Source organism: Anolis sagrei, chromosome X (genome assembly GCF_037176765.1).
Source record: "Anolis sagrei isolate rAnoSag1 chromosome X, rAnoSag1.mat, whole genome shotgun sequence".
NCBI lineage: Eukaryota > Metazoa > Chordata > Lepidosauria > Squamata > Dactyloidae > Anolis > Anolis sagrei.
The window spans coordinates 35,243,324-35,263,019 of record NC_090034.1 but is presented as its reverse complement, the minus strand read 5'-3'; the positions used below and the strand labels follow the sequence as shown (position 1 = coordinate 35,263,019).

Below are 19,696 nucleotides of genomic sequence, written 5' to 3'. Positions count from 1 at the left end.
CAGTCAATAATTGTGTGCCTTTTTCTTTTTTTAAATAAAATTAAAAATGGTTCCCAGTCTTTTCTTAAGTTGTTTTGACCATTTCTCTGAACAACACTGCGAGTTTGTCCACTTTTGCTGATCTGAAGACCTTTATAATCCATTCCTTTGTTGTTAGCATATCTGTCTTTTACCAGTTTTATGCATCTAAGTTTCTCACCCCAATTACCATGGTTTGTCATTAGTGTGAAATTGTTGTTGGTGGATCAAACTGGATGTCAGCCAGCCAGAGCTGGGGCGGTTGAGTGGAAGAAGCATGGAGTACCAGAAAAGAGTTAGCTTGAGTTAGTATATACTCATATATAAGTCTGGAAATTTTAGTCAAAAATTGACCACAAAAATGAGGGTTGACTTATATACAGGTCAATGTAGGTATTTATTTTAATTCTTAATTCTTATTTAAAAAAGTAGGATGGAGAAAGTCCACCCTGGGAGAAACTAAAAGAAGCTTTGACCACCTCTACCTTCTCCACAACGACACTGCTTTTGGCCTTGTTGAATTTCTGGGTGGGAAAAGAGTGGTGGTGATTACCCCTCTCCATGGAATACGCCTCAACTTATCCATGGGTCATACAAAATCCACAATGTTAGCATCCAAAACTGTCCTCAACTTATGCAGAAGGTTGACTTATGCACAAGTATATATGGTACATTTGTATCATATATGTGTAATGGTATTAGTAAACTCAGGACTAGAGCCAAAACAGGGCTAGAAAATGCGATCCCTCAGCATGTTCAAAGCTTTGTGGTTAAAAGATGACGCCTTTTCAGTGCACAAGCTTCCGTTCTACACGGGCTAAGTATATTTGGTGGAGAAAACAAAACGGCTCGGTTTGAATCCCTTACAGGTTTATTGTTGAGAGGCCTTGATTCCATCCTGCTGTGGGTTGGATGATGTCCAAGTGGAGTCCCATCTATCTTGAAAACCAGGATTTGTTTTATGTGACTTTTGACCAGCCGAATCAACCCCAAATGGAGTGACATTGGGTCTTGAGTCAAGACAGCACCCTGCCAGGGAGCATTTCAGCTGGGATAGTGTTGCTACTCCATTTCCACATCTACAAATGGCAGTGGAGGAGCAACACTTTCAGTTGGTGCTCTGAAAACAATCTGACTCTGCAAGGCAGTGCCTTGTTTTCCTAAAACAGAGTTGGTATTTGTTATGTAAGGGAAATGGATGGGGTTAAAAGGAAACAGAGGAGGGCTTTGGAAAGAACAAGTCCATTTCTAAATCATCTGGGATTCTGTCTGAATGCTGTCAAATGGTTTTCTTGGAAATCAGACTTTTCCTGGTAGGAGTCCTTTGGGTTGTGATCAGTATGTAAGAGGAAAGGAAAACATTTACTGTGCATGGAAGGTTCCTTGGATCTTTCCGTTTTCCTCTCTTCAAGATTACAAAGGCAAAATGTAAATGCTAACAACAATAATAATCACATTTTGATGCAGGAGAGCAGAATTTGATGGATGAGCTGCTTTGTATTTGGATTTCCTGAGTGTGCTTCTAGTCTTCTTTGTTTAACGTGAATGCTTTTGTGGAGCAGATAGGATGTTTCCCGTTACTAACAGCCAAAGAACTAACTTTTTTTCTCTTTTTCTCCCCCTTCTTTCATTGCAGCTGATTCAGCTGGAGGCTGTTTATGGCCCTTATTTCCTCTAGGTTTTAATGTGTGATGCCCCAGCATCGTTAACATAGAGACCTTCCTAAATCTTAGGTGTGTATTGCTTGGTTTTCAATGCACGCTTTCCAAAACTGCATGAGGGAACCGCATGCCTTTGAATGCTTTTGAGGATTGTGCCATCTTCCACGGAAAATGTAACAACAGTTTCATCTGACCTATTCCCCAGGTTTGATTAGAAGAGTATGCCACCTTAGTCCTTCGTCTTCAAGTCTACATAGGAACACTGCATCCCCAACTATAGACACGGCAGACTATTTTGGTTCCATGTTTTCTTGCTTCTGAACATAGCATGCAATTCATATTTTAAGTCAAAGTTTGGATTTGTGGGAGTGTGTTGTCTGCCTTTCAAAATAAGTTTCTGGCCCTCATTATTGACCAAAAAAATGCTCATGTAAAAGCTGCACTTAGAGACTTTCCAGAAGGATGTATTTAGTGGTGGAGGATGGAGTAAAACTGCAGATACTTGTTTTACTAAATCTGCTGATATTTTAAATTCAACATTTTATAGTGTAGCATCCAGTGGGTCCTTGGAATCTGCTGGAGTTTGGTCCTGAGACCCATCCTTATGGATCCTAAAATCAGTGAATGTTGGGGTCACATTATATACAATGGTGTTACAAAATGGCAGCCATGATGAAAAATGGCAAAATTAAAGTTTGCTTTGTGGATTTTGCACATTTTCAAGCTATGAATGGCGGAATCCATGGATGCGGAATGTGAGGATACAGGAAGCCAACTGTAGTTTGAAAATACACATAATTATCCCCATATAGCCTGCCTTTCCTCCAGTATTGAGATTCAGATCAGTTTACAGATGTGAAAGAAATATGGATTAAAATACATAGAAAAACATCAGTCAAACACATAAAGGTTATATTTCAGTGCATTTAAACGATCTATAGAAGTACAACCCCCATGTCTGCAGGGGATATATTCCTGAACTTAGTGTGGAAACTGGAAACCTTGGATAATATTAAACTCGATAGAAATTAATAAATTCTGACAGATTTTACCCTGGAAGAGTCACACTGGAAGACCTCAACATTCTTAGAGAGGCAACTTCTGCAGGTTTATATAAGCAGCTCCAAATGTTGCTGCAGTAACAAAACATCCACAGACCAAGTTCTAAATACCACTGCAGCTTTGTGTGAGGGTTTAGTAGCATCCTTACTGGGGCAACCTCTTCCGTTAGAAAAGGCCTTGCAGCTGTTGGCACTGATGCCCTACCAAGTTTGCAGTTTGTCCCTATCAAGACTTCGGAGCCTGCATCCTGTGGCTCAAGAGTGTGACTCTCCATCTTTCACATGGAGTGGATGTAGAGAACCTTCAGTGTTGAGGGCAGTTTTAGACCACACTTTGATGCTTTGTCCATTTTCTCCTGATTGCATCCTCCAACACTGGAATTAGTCCAACTCAAGGATCAGTTTATTGGGGGAAAGAAATTCTAAAACTGCAAAGATAATATAAAGCCCTTCTATTTGATTTAAGCAATTATCTGTGGGATTCTGGGATATAAATAAATGTAGCCTCTCTAAGCTCTTAACTGCAAAGCAGGCAGAGACAATTGGAAATTAAATATAAAAATGGGAACACTTTGATATTTTGAAAGGTTGGGCAGGTTAAAAACAGGCCAGCCATTAAAGCTGAATACCTGTTTTGGGTTCTCGCCTACCTAGCAACTCCCCTGAGCTGGTTGAGAAAGCTCTGGATGTACTCCCTGGTGAAGTGTCCATTCTTTCAATGGAAGAACCTTGAGCTACACATGAAGCAAGCAAGTGACATGCTCCATGTCAGTTTCCACCAGAGAGAAGACTCTCTGATGTTTAGAGAAGCTGGATCACCTCCTGCCTTTCCTTCCACCCCTTCTTGTTCCAGATAGACTTGATGGTCCTTTTCCTGGGGGAGTGGGGAAACAAGGCAAGCATTAGATGCTTTTGAGGCCTATAAGCATTTCCAAAGCAGTCCCTCAAAGAGCCTGTCAACATATCAGTGGCATTTTTGGGGTGAATTTGGGGACCAGAGGTTAGACCAACCCCTTTATAAGAGATGCAAGCACATACATAAACTGTAATCACAACATGTAGAGAGATGCAACATATCTCATGAAAACCTTTATATTTCTAAAAATATATGATATATTGCTTATTTTGTATAGACTCAGAGGTCTCTTATTACATTCATACAACACACACACACACACTGCAGGCAACATATAATGAATGTGATTCACAGTATGTAGAGACATCCTCTTCCTCCCCCCACCCCCCACCCAGCATGCTTTGTAGCATAAAAGCTATCCTCCTACACACATACCTCACCTCTTTGTGAAATTGGCCATTTTTGCTAATAAGAAATAAACACAGCCATCCTGGAATGGAATCCCTTAGCCCCTTTCATTGGGCATTCTTTTTTTGCTTAGTTGCTCCTTTTGAGTTTCCACTTAAGGTGCAGGCACTACAAAATGTGGTGCTTTTGCTTTGCTGCTTGAAAATGGGAATCCTTGGAGTACCTCTTGAATGGATGCCTTGATATAAAAAGAACTAGAAGTGCTGCTTCATGCAGGTCTCGGCATTGGTTTCTGAATCCTTCAGGAGTGCTTGAGAAGCTTGGTGGTGGAGGTGGCGATTCCCACTCTACCTACCGCCCCCTCTTTGTTCCTAACCTTCAGAAACTGGAAGCTGCCACAACAGGTTTAATTCACTCAAGTGAACACGGATAGTGGAGCCAGTGGGTTTCGTTTCCCATTGGCCCTGGAAAATGGCTGGGAATAGAAGTAGAGGAGGAGGGAGGAGGAGGAGGAGGAGGAGGCAGCTTCAGTCTTTTCAATGGCTGATGGAGCAGAAAGATCCAGGATTCCTCTTGTATAGCCAGTCATAACTGAGCTCTCTCTATGCCTCATGGCTACAGAGTTATACTGGCTTTAGAAATACCTTCAAAATCTATGAAGCACTTTCAAGGGTCTTATTGTAACATGTTGAAAATGGGCTGAAAACGCACCCATTTTCTTAGAAAGCAATGGGAGGGGAGGAAGTCCTTCCCCCTTCTTCTGTAGGAAGACAGGAGATTTTCATAAGGACTGATGGAAGAGAAGACATAATTCTCTCTAAGGTTTTTTTTTTCTTTTTGGTGAGAAAATATCTTGGGTTGTGCCTTAAGAGCTTAGCATTTGAGCTTCTGAGGTTGGAAAGTCACTTTTACGATGATGCACAAAAGAAGCTGTGGGTTAAAGGTCCCAGCAAGTAAGTCTCTGTTGACTCTGATGCCAATGGCACAAAAGGCTCTAGAAAACAAGGCAGCACAACTCAGATGTCTTGGAGGCAAATGAGTCCTCCTTCCTGAAAAGTTATGGAACAAAACAATACCTGCAGATGCACAGCAGCATGCGGATTGCCATTGTCACATAGATGTTAGATAGAGCACTACTGGGCTTTGACCAGGGCTGTCTACAACACGATCAAACACCGCAGTTTTGAGTTTGTGAATGCAAACCAGGCTTTATCCCAGGGATGCAACAAGCCCTGGATACATGATTGAAAAATGTGATGTTAGTGCCCAGATTTCTGAGAGACTCACTCAGCTTTGTAAAAAGCTAATGCCATGAAAAAAAAAAGGGGGGGGGGTATATTTTCAGAATTACAATTCCCCTAGAGTATGAAAGTATTTCCTTCTCAAGTTGTATTTTATACAACTGCAAGGTTGCATTGCGAATCAAGGATCTTGAATGTGAGAATTTGAGAATCCACATTGGTTTTCTCACCTACATTTCGGCTAGGGAAGGCTTGAAAAGTTTGTGCTTTTCAGCTTCAGCTTTCATTATCCACTATGGCAAGTTTGGGAAATTGTAACAATAAAAAGCAGCACTCAATATGATTTAAGACTACAAGAGCTGAATCCTGTGCCAAGTTCCATGGACCTAAGGGTCATTCACCACTGTTTAGATTTTGTGGGCACTCTCATCTTCAGGAGTGCAGAAATGGCAAGCAGACGTATACCCCTGCTATGGTATCAGGCTAGTTCACCACCCTCCCTTTGGTTTCTCTTAAGATAAAATAAAATAATACAAGTAAGAATATGGTAATGTAACATGTAGATTAGCACTAGACCTGCAAGTGCAAAACCTTTATTCTTCATCTTGGAGAAAATCCAAGGGACAACTTAACAAGGGCGTGTTTTGTCTGAGCCGCAGCCCTGTCCTGCACTCACATAGGCATTTTTGCGGTGTGTAATTGGCTGTCAAAACAAGAATGGCACCATATGTGAAGATGTGAGAAAGGAGATTCTAAGAGACAGTTTTTCTATATTTATGCAACCATGGGAGCTAGAAACATAATTGCTCCAGAAGGAGCAGAGTGCCAACTATTTGAAGGTGGCAGCAGCATTGTTCAGTGATACCCTTTTGGCTCCTTTGAATGAGATAGTAGATGTGTCCGAGCAGCTCACATGTAAGCTGACCCAGAGGTCACAACTGATGCTCCCACAGCCTCCCCTCTTCCTGCACACTCGGACTGATGGCTCTGTGATGCTGTCGCCACACACTGAATGCTGTTCTACATACTTCCATGTCTTTCTTGAACTACTGTTTAGTTCCAACATGTGGGTCTTGTAATCTGGAAATAGCTGCTAGAGCTTTAAAATATCAGAACCTCTCCCCCATGGCCACCACCTTACATGACATCAGAGAAAGGAGGCCCAATGAAAAGATCCGAGAGTTCTTTGAACCAATACTTTGCCCTTTGGTAGATGCTGTTTCAGTTTGCATGGGCTTTTTTTGCAAGGTCATTTCAGAGTGAATTTCCACAGAGCTCACAGATGCCACTAAAGATTATCCACCATTGCCTTCTACTGGCAATACTCTGATGAGGGGTCACAAGAGAACAGCTTTCTGATTTTGTGATTCCCCCCCACCCCAAATATTTTCTCTGGTGTTGACCGTGGTATCTTCTATTTATTTGTACTTACTAGCAAGCTGCTGCATGGGCTGCCTTTTGCGATTGGTGGCACTTTTTCTGGATTAGCTTGTGTATGCAAATGATCTGCTGATGAGATGCAAAGGGCATGCTGAAATAGTGCCTGCCTAGAGTGGTTAACTTGCCACTGAGCACTAGCAATTTCTCTTTTTGTATTAAGAAACCTATCAAGATCACCGCATCCAGAATTTGCTTTCTATCATCCTAAAAGGCTATTGGAAAAATTCCAAAATCAGAAAACTTTATAATGACTTTTAAAATATTAATGCTAATGCAAACACTGTTTTTGGGTGCTATTTTAAGAGGAATATGGGATAAAATGCAATGAATAAATATGTAAAATATTCAGAAATACTTCCACTTTATCTATTATGTTTCAGTTGTGATGCTAGTGGCAATGGATAAGAAGCCAAACATAGATATTAAAGCCCAGCCTTTATTCCATCTATCACTTTGGCTTCTGAGATTTTGAGCAATTTTTTTTTGCAATTATAAGGGCTAGAACCATGATTTACAATAATAATGATCAGATGATACATTTCTCAGAAATGAGCCTTGATAACAGGGAGGGTTACACCTTTGCTTGCATAAGGATGGAACCATGGAACATGGGGATCTATGCTCCACATGTTCCTGCTTTTTGATAGTCTGTCAGTGTATACTTCTATTTATCACCTTGACAGCACTTTGTTATTACACAGTGTGACATGTTTGCAATTTCTGTGTTAATTATCTTCACGTTAAGACTAGTCAGTCAGCCTTGTGCTACATTTGTCATGATGGCAAATATTTTGAGGAGCAGACAGTGGCAGTGATGTTGGAGGGACATCCACCCTGGTATCTTCCCCAGTCTAGTGCCTTCCAGATGTGTTGGATTAAAACCCACATCACTCCAATGTGATGGGCATAATTTAACCCAAGGATTTTTAAACTTTTCCACTAAGAAACAAGGGGGTGGTGAAACAAAGGTTGATGATAGAATGAGGCTCTGCTGTTTGGGAAGACACTTATGTATCTCTTACAGCAGGCCTTCTTAAACTTTTTTCCACTCATGATCCCTTTTTGCCTGAGAAATATTATGTATATAAAATAGGTATAAAAGTTGAACATTTATTGATAATAAATCAGCATTTGCAAAGCTTGCTAAACAGGCTGTTTTTCCTTTTTATTAGTACAACTTAAGCATTTTCTACAGAGTTCACTGTAAATGCTGAGCAACACATTCATGTCAAAGCCTAAAATAGCCACTAGGTGGCATTCAGAAACCTTTTCCTGTTGCCAAATTTTTCATGAGTGAAGGGACCCCATTTGGCATCGGGACCCACAGTTTAGGAAGCAGTGATCTAACCCTTCTCATTTAAATGCCTACTCAAGTAAATATGTCTGACCTAAGGTTTCTTACACAAGGAAGTACTATTTTTCTCGTATGTGGAATACAAAACTTAAAATGGCTGTCACTTGGGGACATGGACAAGCATAGCTGTTAGAACTGCATTGCCTTCTGACTTTGTCCCCACATACTTCTGTTATGTCACTGTAAACCTTGGTCCACCCTGAGAGCCTTCTTGTCCTCCAGATCTGGTGTCAGTACAGACCTAGCCCCAGATGTAGTCAGCAAAGTCAAAACACAACTTGCTCAAAAGAAGCGAAGTTATTTTGGCTTAGGAGGTAACAAATTCCACGAGCAGCCTCTGTCTCTGGCAGCAAGGATAAAGCAAAAACAGATTACACAAATATTAATCTATGGCTCTTTCATGACCTCCTAAATCTGCTGCCTGAGGCGGCTGCCTCATTCTACCTCCTGAGAGAGAGAGAGACTTTTCAGGAACAGCTTTGGCTGATTTGAAAGAGTTAATTTTGATCCCGTCTGTGCTATGAAAAGTCAAAGACTCCAGATGTGAATTAAAAAGTATAGAAATAATTGATGTCACACAGCAGGATGGGGTGGGGGAGAACAAAACGGGAGACTAATGTCTTCTTAAAAGTACATTATTGTTTGCATAGTGAAATTACTTTCCTGAAAAATGTGAACATCTCTTGTCAGATAGAAGTTTATACTAAAAAAGTTAGTAGACGAGTTAAATCTAAATTCTGTTTAAGGTGGCATGCATATTTGGAAGAAAAAATGGTGCAATGCTATTGGTAGAAAAATGTGTGGAAATGAAATGTTTTCTAAACATGGCGGGTTGGTGGCTTTTGGCACAAGTCTGATGTAGTGGAGTAATTAACTTCTTTTTCAACTCCTGACCTTTGACCTCTGTCCTCCCCACCCTTTACCTAAAACCCTTGTCATTTGTCCATATCAGTTAACAGGCAAGACAGTTTGAGCCCAGTCATGGATGACTATGATATCAGGTCCGCTGCCAGCATTTTGGCATCCGTTAAAGAGCAAGAGGCTCGTTTTGAGCGGCTCACCCGGGCCCTTGAAGAAGAGCGGCGCAATGTCTCCCTGCAACTCGAACGCGCCAATCAGCCCTCGGACCGTGTGAGCATGTGCAACATTGGCAGCGGCCAGCCCCTGGCGACTGCCTGGCAGCAGCTGGTCCTGCAGGTAAACTGCCTGCTCCCTGTACTTGTGACTGCATTGCCCATCATCCCCCTAAGTGTGTGCATGTATGTGTAGAGTTACAGATGTCGATGAGCACTAGGAAAGAGTTGCCCATCCTTAATATGTTGCCCTTCCTTTAAAGATCTCGGTGAAGCAACCATGATGTTTTCTCTCATTATCACCTTGCCATCTTTCAGTTCTTACCTACACAAGAAGGGGAATCAGGACATGGGAAAAGTTACTGTTTTGGACTACAGCTCATGTCAGATTTTGTTTATCTAGGGCTGGAGGAGGTTAGATGCAAGAAGTATTTGGATATTTAAACATGGCGACCATATCGCCTCTCAACTTTCTCTTCCGCAGCTAATCATACCCAGCTCTTTAAGATGCTCCTCAGAGGAATTAATGGTCTCCAAAAATTTGATCATTTTAGTTGTCCTGCTCTAGGCACGTTCCAGCTTAGAGTCAATATCTCTCTTAAATTGTGGTGAAAAACATTCACTGTTGCCAAAAAAAATTAGGACCCTAACATTGAGCTAAGGGGACCCTATTTGGGGTCAGGACCCAGAGTTTAAGAAGCAATGCTCTAAATATTTCAAACATCATCACTCAGAAGCCCCAGTGCTCGCTCGTGTTGAAGTTCAAAACATCTGGAATACAAAATGATTGAGAAGCGCTGTCCTACACTGTTGGAGACCTTACTCAACTTGTCCCAGCCCATGAGGTACAATCATACACTCTCCACATGCGTGGAAGTGTGATTTTATAGACTTAATGGGTAGAAGATTGGATTTTTTAAAAATTAGTCTATATTCCTCAGGATTCAGAGGCTTGTGAACACTAGCTTATTCAATGAGCATTGCCATGTAAAATCAGAAGATGTCATACAGAAGTCCTGAACATAGCTGAATGTAGTGTGTCCTCTGCCTTCCCTGGTTGGTTGAATGAGCTATTTAGCTTTCATAGCATTAGTCAAGTGTTGGATCTTATAGTTGTGATCTGTCCAGATAGATAGCTGAGTTAATGATGGTCTTCAAGGCAAGAAAAACTAGAGGATTGAATACTAGGCATGGGGAAGTGTTTTTCAAAGTTGTGGAAAAACAAGTGGAAGATGTGAAATGATTGCCAGAGGGTGTATTTGTATATGAGAGATGGAATCAGGAAGTGCAATCTATTAGCCATGTTCTGTCTAGAGAGAAGAAACAACCAACTCAGTTCCAGGTAAGTGGACTTGAGTGGTAAGTGGTAAGATATAAGCTGTTTGCCCAGAAGCACCCAATGCTTTTGTTCAAGGCTTGGTCAAGACGATTGGAATTGAAACAGAATCTTCAGCACAAGGAGATCTTGGATGGATCATCCACAGGTAGGTCCAAGTCAAAGGAGGGAATGTGTTATAGGACTTGACCTTAGCAGAAAACTTAGTTATAATACTGAAGAGCTTCTAATGGAATGGATGAGATGGAAATGAATTCATAAAGGCGATAGACTAGTTTTCCTTGTCTATCAATACTTCAATATTAAAATGATGCCATCTGTCACCTGAGTTCATAGAAAGCGTTTGTTGCATAGCATAGCAGTCATTTCTGATGGTGGTCTATTACTGTTTTTATTCAATTTCAGTTTTATTGTGTAAACTTCATCTGGTTAGTTGTTTATATGAGATGCCATATGGTAGGAAGTCGTGTCTGATGCCTGTTTGAGGGTTGCCTTGTACACTAGTGTTTTTTTTCCTTCTGAGGAATATTTAGCATTTCTCTTTGTTTGCATATGCCACAGGTATTCCAAGTGATTGCTGGAACATACTGCAGAAATAGTATCAGGCCATGTCTGTCGTGACTTGTATACATATCTACCTGTGCCACTCTTTTATTACTTTCTGCAAAGTGCACCACTCCTACCCCTGTCTTAAAATTTGGACTTTAGGGAAAATGTGCCATGTGACAACAAAAGAGAGCGTGCACTATATAATGATGCCCCAGCTGCAAAATACCTTCCCTGCAGAGTACTACTAGTGCTGACTTTACAATGTTTACAGAGAGAGGTTTATTTTTTTATTTGCTTAGGCATTCTAAGTTGAATTATGCGGGTCACCTAGTTCCATTATTTTCCTTTCTGTCAGTTGTTTGGTACTGAATGGGTTGTTTTCTGGTTCGTTTTTATTCTCTGTGACGTAATTTGGTGATGCTCCTTGTATTCACAAGCCGGGGTGGTCTACAAATACTTTAAATGAACAATACATGTGGTTTCTAACACAGAGGAGTGGGTGGGTGATCTGTTCTGCTTATCCCTTTAGTTCAGTAGCTCCCAACCTTTTTTTGACCAAGGACCACTTGACCAGGGACCACTTTGACCAGGGACCACTCTCCAACACTAGTACTTAAAGGGTTACAAATCAATTATTGGTCTACTTTAGATTCGGTTTGGTTGTTTGGGGTGGTGATAGAGAAAATTGCATTGGATAGATCACATCAGCTCTAGTTTCTTATACATAACATATGCCATCCAGTAGTCACCATCTGCTCGCCCACAAAAAAACTATATTTCATAAGTCTCTGCACTAGAAGAGGGTTTTGCGAGAACAGTCACTCTCATTGCAACGGTGTAGTAATGAGGAGGTCGCTGATCATATTTTAGTCCTTGTGGACCACTGGTGGCCCACAAACCACAGGTTGGGAACCACTACTTTAGTTAAACAGTGCTGCCTAACTTTTGGTCTGGGCCTCCAACTCCCAGAAGCCCTAGCCAGCATGTCCAATGGCCAGGAATTCCTGGAACTGAGGTCTAAAACAATTGGAGGGCCACTGCTTTAGTATGTCAGAGTGCTTCACAGTTTCATATAAACAAATACCTTGCTAGATATTTCTGAAGTACCTTCTGGTTCAGATATTTGTTTCCTGATTAGGGTAGTGAGATACCCATTTATAGTTCACAAACAGAAATAGAGGATGCTGTTCATTGACACAGCATTAGTTGGGTCAGCATGTCCAACTGACCTCCCTGAGCAGCTACTGGGGATCTAGTACCTGTGTTGGACCTTCCCCGGTGTCCTCTTCACTTGTACTCCAGTAAGCAGTAGCTTGGACTGGTGTTTCACATTGCCCACAGAGTCTCTGGGCAAGGGTACATCAGGGCCACTATGGAGCATGCTTGGAAAGTTAAGATATTACTGTAAGCCAGGTATTGAAGAATTACCCCTGTTGAATCCTATCCATTGCCATCAGGTACTTAATTATTTGTCTTTCTTAGAAAGACACAGTTCAAGAAAAGCTGTTCTTGTGACTATCTTCTAAATGCTCCATTGTTTTTGAGGAGAGAGGAATTTCTGTATCAGTTTTCTAATGGCCAGTCATTTCTCCTTGTGGTAGGTGTTTCTGCAACAGTTTCACTTGCAAGGATTCCCTCTGCCCCAACCCACCCCCGGCCAGTTCCAAAGCTTTATGTCAGAGATATTCTTGATTCAGTGATATTCTATCTTTGGGCTTTCTGTTTAATGCTCAGGATGAAATCAACATCTACTTCATCACACTAGAGAGAAAAAATCCACTTAAAATCCGGTTTCTGCCTCCTGCAGAATTCTGGGGTTTGTAGTTTAGCCTTTAACAGCCTCAATAAACCTCAAACCCCAGAATTCTGCAGGAGGCAGAAACCGGATTTTAAGTGGATTTTTTTTCTAGTGTGATGATGCCATGGACATCAATGAGAACAGCCAAATCTGGTGGTGACATATACCCTGTTTCCCCCAAAATAAGACATATACATAAAATAAGCTGTAGCAGGATTTCAAAGCATTTGCACAATATAAGCTGTACCCCAAAAAGAAGATAGTGATATGCGTGGCTATGCAGATACAAGGTTGGCTCCCTCTGTCAGGTCCCTGTCTTCTGTGCTTGCTACAAGCTGAGGCATAGAGGGAGACATAGAAAGTGGAAGTAAAGGTCTCCTCAGTGAAGTGAGGAGCTGGACGCTCTCCTTTATTATTTATTTATTTATTTATTTTTATTTCCAACATTTCTACCCCATCCTTCTCAACCCCCGAGGGGGGACTCAGGGCGGCCTAGCTCTGGACCTACAAAGCATTGGATCTTCTTCCCTTCAACGCTGTCTTGGAGCTGTAAATCTCACTTGTGCATTGGATCTGTGCTTACTGCCTTGTTGTGGGAGCTACAAAGACGACTTTCGGTGTACATTTTTCACATTCAGCTTTTTTGCCACCTCATTGTGCGAACCGATTCAAGTTTTTGTGAATTTATTCCTTTAGTCGCCTATTTTAAGCTATCGTGTGAATTCACGTCTAGGTAGAAATGTCTCCTGTGGCAAAGCACCATAATATGAAGGGAATATCTGAGCAGCTGAGATTTGTTCAGAAAAAAGCCTGAATTAAACATTCTGGCTTGAATCCTCTTGGCGCCCCCAACTAGAATTGACTGATTGAATCAGTGGGATTTATGCGAACGGATTCACCATTTATGCTCCTGAGGTAGCACCATTCCTTCCAAATGAAAATAATAGTGGGTTGCTGTCAGTTTTCTAGGCTGTCTGTCCATGTTCCAGAAGCATTCTCTCCTGACGTTTTGCCCACATCTATGGCAGGCATCCTCAGAGGTTGTGAGGTCTGTTGGAAACTAGGCAAGTGGGGTTTATATCCCTGTGGAATGTCCAGGGTGGGAGAAAGAACTCTTGTCTGTTTAAGGCAAGTGCGGATGTTGCTATTGGCCAGCTGGATTAGCATTGAATAGCCTTGCAGCTTCAAAACCTGGCTGGTTCCTGCCTGGGGGACTCCTTTGTTGGGAGATGTTAGCTGGCCCTGATTGTTTCCTGTCTGGAATTCCCCTGTTTTTTTAGTGTTGCTCTTTATTTACTGTCCTGATTTTAGAGTTTTTTAAATACTGATAGCCAGATTTTGTTCATTTTCATAGTTTCCTCCTTTCTGTTGAAATTTTCCACATGCTTGTGGATTTCAGTGGCTTCTCTGTGTAGTCTGATATGGTGCTAGTTAGAGTGGTCCAGCATTTCTGTGTTCTCCAATAATAAGCTGTGTCCAGGTTGGTTCATCAGGTGCTCAACTGTGGCTGTCTTCTCTGGTTGGATTAGTCTGCAGTGCCTTTTGCGTTCCTTGATTCGTATCTGGGCAATGCTGCTGCGTTTGATGGTCCCTATGTAGACTTGTCCACAGCTGCATGGTATACGGTAGACTCCTGCAGAGGTGCTTCTATGCTTTGTTTTCTATGCATGGAAGGCATCGGTCCCAATGCTTCAGGTGTCAGTGTACACTCTAGGAAGGCATCAAAATTTACTGCCTTTCAAAGTCTCATTCTTTTCTTTGAGCTTATTGTTTGTTTGTTTGTTTACGGCATTTCTATGCCGCCTTTCTAAGCCCAAAGGTGACTCAAGGCAGTTTACAAACTGGCTGCAATTTGATGCCATAACAGTCATAAAACACAATTAAAAACATGTAGCACATATTATAAAAACCATACAGAATAATTAAAAACATGTAATCACCAGTGACTTCCTGTTAACTCATTTTCCAGAAGCATTGTTTAAACTGTTCCATATTCACTCTTTTCTGGTTCCATGTTTATCTATTCCGATGCATTTCCAAACGCTCGTTCAAAGAGCCAGGTTTTTACTCTTTTTTGGAATGTCAGGAGGGAGGGGGGCGATCTAATATCCATAGGGAGGGAGTTCCATAGCTGAGGGGCCACCACTGAGAAGGCCTTGTCTCTCGTCCCCACCAGGTGCGCCTGCGACGAAGGCGGGATCAAGAGCAGGGCATCTCCAGAAGATCTTAAGTTCCTAGCTGGTTACTTGATGCAGTGAGCACAGATTAACCCCAAACAGTGGAAAGATTTTTCAGGAGAGGCCAAGAGAGAATCAAAAGACACTGGATGCTGAAGAAAGTGGAAGAAGGGAAGAAGGGGAAACATGGATGTAGTGGCCTGGCTTCTTGATTTGGCATTCCATTCATTGAGTGCAGGCCAAGTAACCTTAATCCTCTTGCAAGGAAATGTTTGGCTACCTTTCACACATATAGCCACTACTCTCTGGTTACCAATACTGCAATTCACTGTAATAACTGCCACTGCATAATCGTCGTACCCTCCCCCCCCCCTTTATTTTGGCTTCCAGCCTTGCTTTGCATAATCATCTCATACCTCCTCCTATCTCGGAGCTAAGATAGTTTTTTCAAATAAAAAAACCTTATGCTATATATGAAATATGCTATTATAGGTTACTGGTTGCTAGAATGTATTTGGTTCCTCACTTTTGCATCCCACTCCTCTTCCAAAGGCAATGGGTCAGTGGCATCTCAGCAAACTCCTGCTGGGTCCCATCTTTGAAATTCCCTTTTAGCACAGTCACTGTAAGTTCTGCACATGTTGATGCATGTGTCCAGGGCAAATCAAAATTATTGTACATGAAATTGAATTGGATAAATGGATGTAAGTTGGTCATGACGCAATATAACCAAGGAGGGCATGATAATCTTCCTACCTGTTTAGTTGTTCTCCTCCATTTAGAAGGGTAGCTTAACAACATGAAATTGACTACATTATAGCATAATGGTTGCCTTTTTTTGGCAAAGGCACGACTGTAGTCTTTGAACGAATGACAAGTTGTGTGCTCCATTTCTGAGGAGCACGGAGACCTCAATGATGCAGCAATCTTCCTTTTTTCAGTTAATCAAGTATCCAATAAGTGGCCGCAAGAACATTTGGGACCAATTCCTAGCCATTTTCAAGGGCATCATGACAACCCTCATAATTATGTCCCCAAGGAAAATGCAAAATCACGTCACCAAGATGCATTTTATCTTTCTTTTCTAACACAGTGCTGGGGGAAAAGTGTCTTAAAAACACAGACATTCAAAACAACCAGGTGATTAAATGAGGTAATTCAGTTATCGGACCTGACTGCAATCCTGTCTCTGGTTCGCTAAGAATGAACACTGTGAAAGTGAGTGGTATTGTATTTCTGCTTCATAGGACCGGCTTGTAAAATACATTTGGTATCTGTCACCCTGGTTGTCTCTTTGCATTGGGAGCTCTGGCTTTTGAAGATTCTCTCCTTGCTAGCTGTCCAGTTAAAGTATCGATATGGCACACTGTCCTATGTTCAGGTTCCCACGGCGGGATGTTCTAGGTGTCATGGCAGCATCAACCTCAGAATGTGATTTCCACTTTCTCATAACACATCTATCCCTCCATGGGGAATTGGCGATAATAGTGGACTGAATACAGTGTTTCTTTGATTCTAAGATGCACTTTTTGCCTCATATAATCTTCACTAAAAGCATCATGGGTATATGTATATGTGTGCGTCTATCTGTCTGTGCCACAAAGACTTGCTAGGTGAAGTGGCCTTCTGGGATGTGATTGGATTGGCAGCTGCTAGGTGAAGTGGCCTTCTGTGGTGTCACTGGGAGTACGTTGGTCCTTTTCAGATTTGTAAGTTTTAGGGCCGGCATGGACAAACTTGGGCCCTCCAGGTGTTTTGGACTTCCACAATGTGGTTATGAAGTTTTAAGCAAATTTTAGTAGGATGTCAGAATGTAAATGTAAGGCATCAGAATGACAGGTCTTCTTGATCTCCCCAATTGAGCATTACCACACCCGCACATGCTAGCCACAGCTGACAAAGGCCATATTTAATATGGTCGGGTCTTTTGAATTACCTTACTTCAGTCTTTGCAACTCTTGGGGCCCAACTGAGGCCCCTTCTATATTGCCATATACAATCCAGATTATCTGCTTTGAATTGGATTATATGGCAGTGTAGACTCAGATAATCCAGTTCAAATGAGATAATCTGGATTATCTGCTTTGATAATCTGGTTTATATGGCAGTGTAGAAGGGGCCTCAGGCCTTGCTATCTGTTGGTCCAAAAATGGTGGGAATTGATGTCCAAAACACCTGGAGGAGGATCAAAGTTGGCCCATACCTGGGATAGATGCTCTAGTGTGGCCTCCAACTCCCAGAAGCCCTATCCAACTTGTTCAGTGGACAGGAATTCTGGGAGCTGAAGTCCAGAACACCTGGAGGGCCTCAGGTTGGGTAGAGCTTGCTTGAGTGTGATTAGCTCCAGCGACCCCTTCTAGGCCCCTTCTACTTCCCTCCATCCCAGGATCTGATCCCAGATTATCTGTTTTAAACTGGATTATACGAGGCCACACAGCCACATAATCCAGAATATCAAGGCATAAAATTCCACAATATCTGCTTTGAACTGGATTATCTGAGTTCGCACTGCCATATATTCCAGTTCACAGCAGATAATGTGGGATGTGATCCAGCTGTGTGGAAGGCGGCCCTTCCAGATAGGCCTTATACCCCAGGATGTGATCCCAGGTTTGCTGCTTTAAACTGGATTATATTAGTCTCCACTGCCAGATAATCTGGGATAAGAAGATGTCCTGGGATCGGATCCTGGGATATAGTGCCTGTCTGGAAGGGCCCTGAGTCACCATTGTCAGATAATCTGAGATAAGAAGATAATCTGGGATCAGATCCTGGGATATAGGGCCGGTGTGGAAGGGGCCCTCCACTGCCATATAATCCAGATTATCAAAACAGATAAAAGCACATGATCTGCTTTGGATTATTATGAGTTTACACCAGGCATGAGCAAACTTTGGCCCTCCATGTGTTTTGTACTTCAACTCCCACAATTCCTAACAGCCTACTGGAGTTGAAGTCCAAAACACCTGGAGGGCCGAAGTTTGCCCACGCTTGGTCTACACTGCCAAATAATCCAGTCCAGAGCAGATCATGTGGATTTTCCATGGCCGCGCAGAAGGGGCTAGTGTTTTCGACCCAACTTGGCAGCAGCCACTTTCCCCAGCTCGCAAAGCCTCCCGAGGTGTTGTGGACTTCCCTTCCCAGAAGCCTTTGCCATTGACCGAGCCGGCCGAGACTTCTGGGAGATGGAGTCCGAAACACCTGGCGGGGTAGGCGATAGGCGGGGAGGAGCCAGGGGCGGAGCTTGGCGGGCCGGCGGGGGCGGGGTCGTGGGCGGGGCTTGCCCGGCTGGGGTCGTGCTGCCAGGACTGCGGCCTGAGGGGGCGTGAGGGGGGCACTGCTTTCGCGGGGCTCTTCGGGCGAAGCCGCCGGGCCCGGCCCTTCGCCTCCATGCCGGCCGAACTCTCCCAGGTGAGTGGCCCCCGGACCTCCGGCCAAGGAGGGGAGCCGAGGAGGAAGCCAGGCAGGCAGGCAGGCAGGCAGGCAGGCAGGCAGGGGGCTGCTTGCATTGGGCGTTCATGGGAAAGGCAGGCAGCTCGTGGCAAGAGGGTCCCCGCCGGCAAGGGGCTCTGCCTGGAGGGAGTCTCCTCTCGCCAGTCGCACGGCGACCACTCCTCTTGTTGGGAAAGGCAGCCTCCTGGATTTGTTACCAGTCGAAGTACTGAAATCCCTTCGCTCGGAGCATCTGGAAAGGCTGCCCACTGGGAAAGCGTTCGGACGGCAATATTATTATTATTATTATTATTATTATCACCTCTATTAATATTATTATTAAAAGCACGGAACTCCCTTCACTCGGAGCATCTGGAAAGACTGCCCACTGAAAAAGTGTTTGGACTGACAGGAGTTTCCAATCTGCAATATTGCTATTATTATTACTATCCTGTATTATCATTATTATTATCATTATTATTAAAAGCACTTTTTTTGGTCATGTCAGGAGCGACTTGAGAAACTGCAAGTCGCTTCTGGTGTGAGAGAATTGGCCGTCTGCAAGGACGTTGCCCAGGGGACGCCTGGATGATTTGATTTTTTAATCATCCTTGTGGGAGGCTTCTCTCATGTCCCCGCATGAGGAGCTGGAGCTGATAGAGGGAGCTCATCTGCCTCTCCCCGGATTCGAACCTGCGACCTGTCGGTCTTCAGTCCTGCCAGCACAGGGGTTTAACCCACTGCACCAAAAGCACTGAACTCCTTTCACTTGGAGCATCTGGAAAGACTCCACTGAAAAGGTGTTTGGACTGAAAGGTTCCTATCTGCAATATTGCTGCTATTACTATTACTATTATTATTTTCTTGTATTATTATTGTTGTTATTATTAATAGCACGGAAGTCCCTTCACTCAAAGCATCTGGAAAGACTGCCCACTGAAAAGGTGTTCGGACTGAAAGGAGTTTCCAATCTGTAATATTACTATTATTATTATTTTCCTGTATTGTTGTTGTTGTTGTTAAGATTAAAAGCCCTGAACTCCCTTCACTCAAAGCATCTGAAAAGACTGATCATAGAGAAGGTGTTTGGACAGAAAGGACGTTCCTATCTGCAATATTGATGCTATTATTATTATTATTATTATTATTATTATTATTAGGAATTTATTATTATTGTTGTTATTGTTATTATTATTATTATTATTATTATTATTATTATTAAAAGCACAGAACTTCCTTCACTCGAAGCATCTGGAAAGACTGTCCGTGGAAAAGGTGTTCGGACTGAAAGG

At 42.6% G+C, this 19,696-nt stretch overlaps 1 protein-coding gene across 15 annotated transcripts in view; it reads left to right on the top strand.

Annotated features, from left to right (window-relative positions):
• The window catches only part of ARVCF (ARVCF delta catenin family member), a 537,576-nt gene that overhangs the window by 253,438 nt on the left and 264,442 nt on the right, over positions 1–19,696 (top strand). For 11 of the 15 annotated variants that reach the window (XM_060785841.2, XM_060785850.2, XM_067473177.1 and 8 more), the window contains 2 exons: positions 1,655–1,751; positions 8,992–9,236. The exons of 1 other annotated variant lie outside the window; for it this stretch is intronic. In XM_060785841.2, the coding sequence (XP_060641824.1) occupies positions 9,021–9,236 (216 nt within the window). In that variant the 5' untranslated portion in view covers positions 1,655–1,751; positions 8,992–9,020. Of the gene's footprint in view, positions 1–1,654; positions 1,752–8,991; positions 9,237–18,276; positions 18,384–19,696 lie in introns of those variants that run through there. 3 more of the 15 variants (XM_060785846.2, XM_067473179.1, XM_060785856.2) reach the window with 3 other exon arrangements.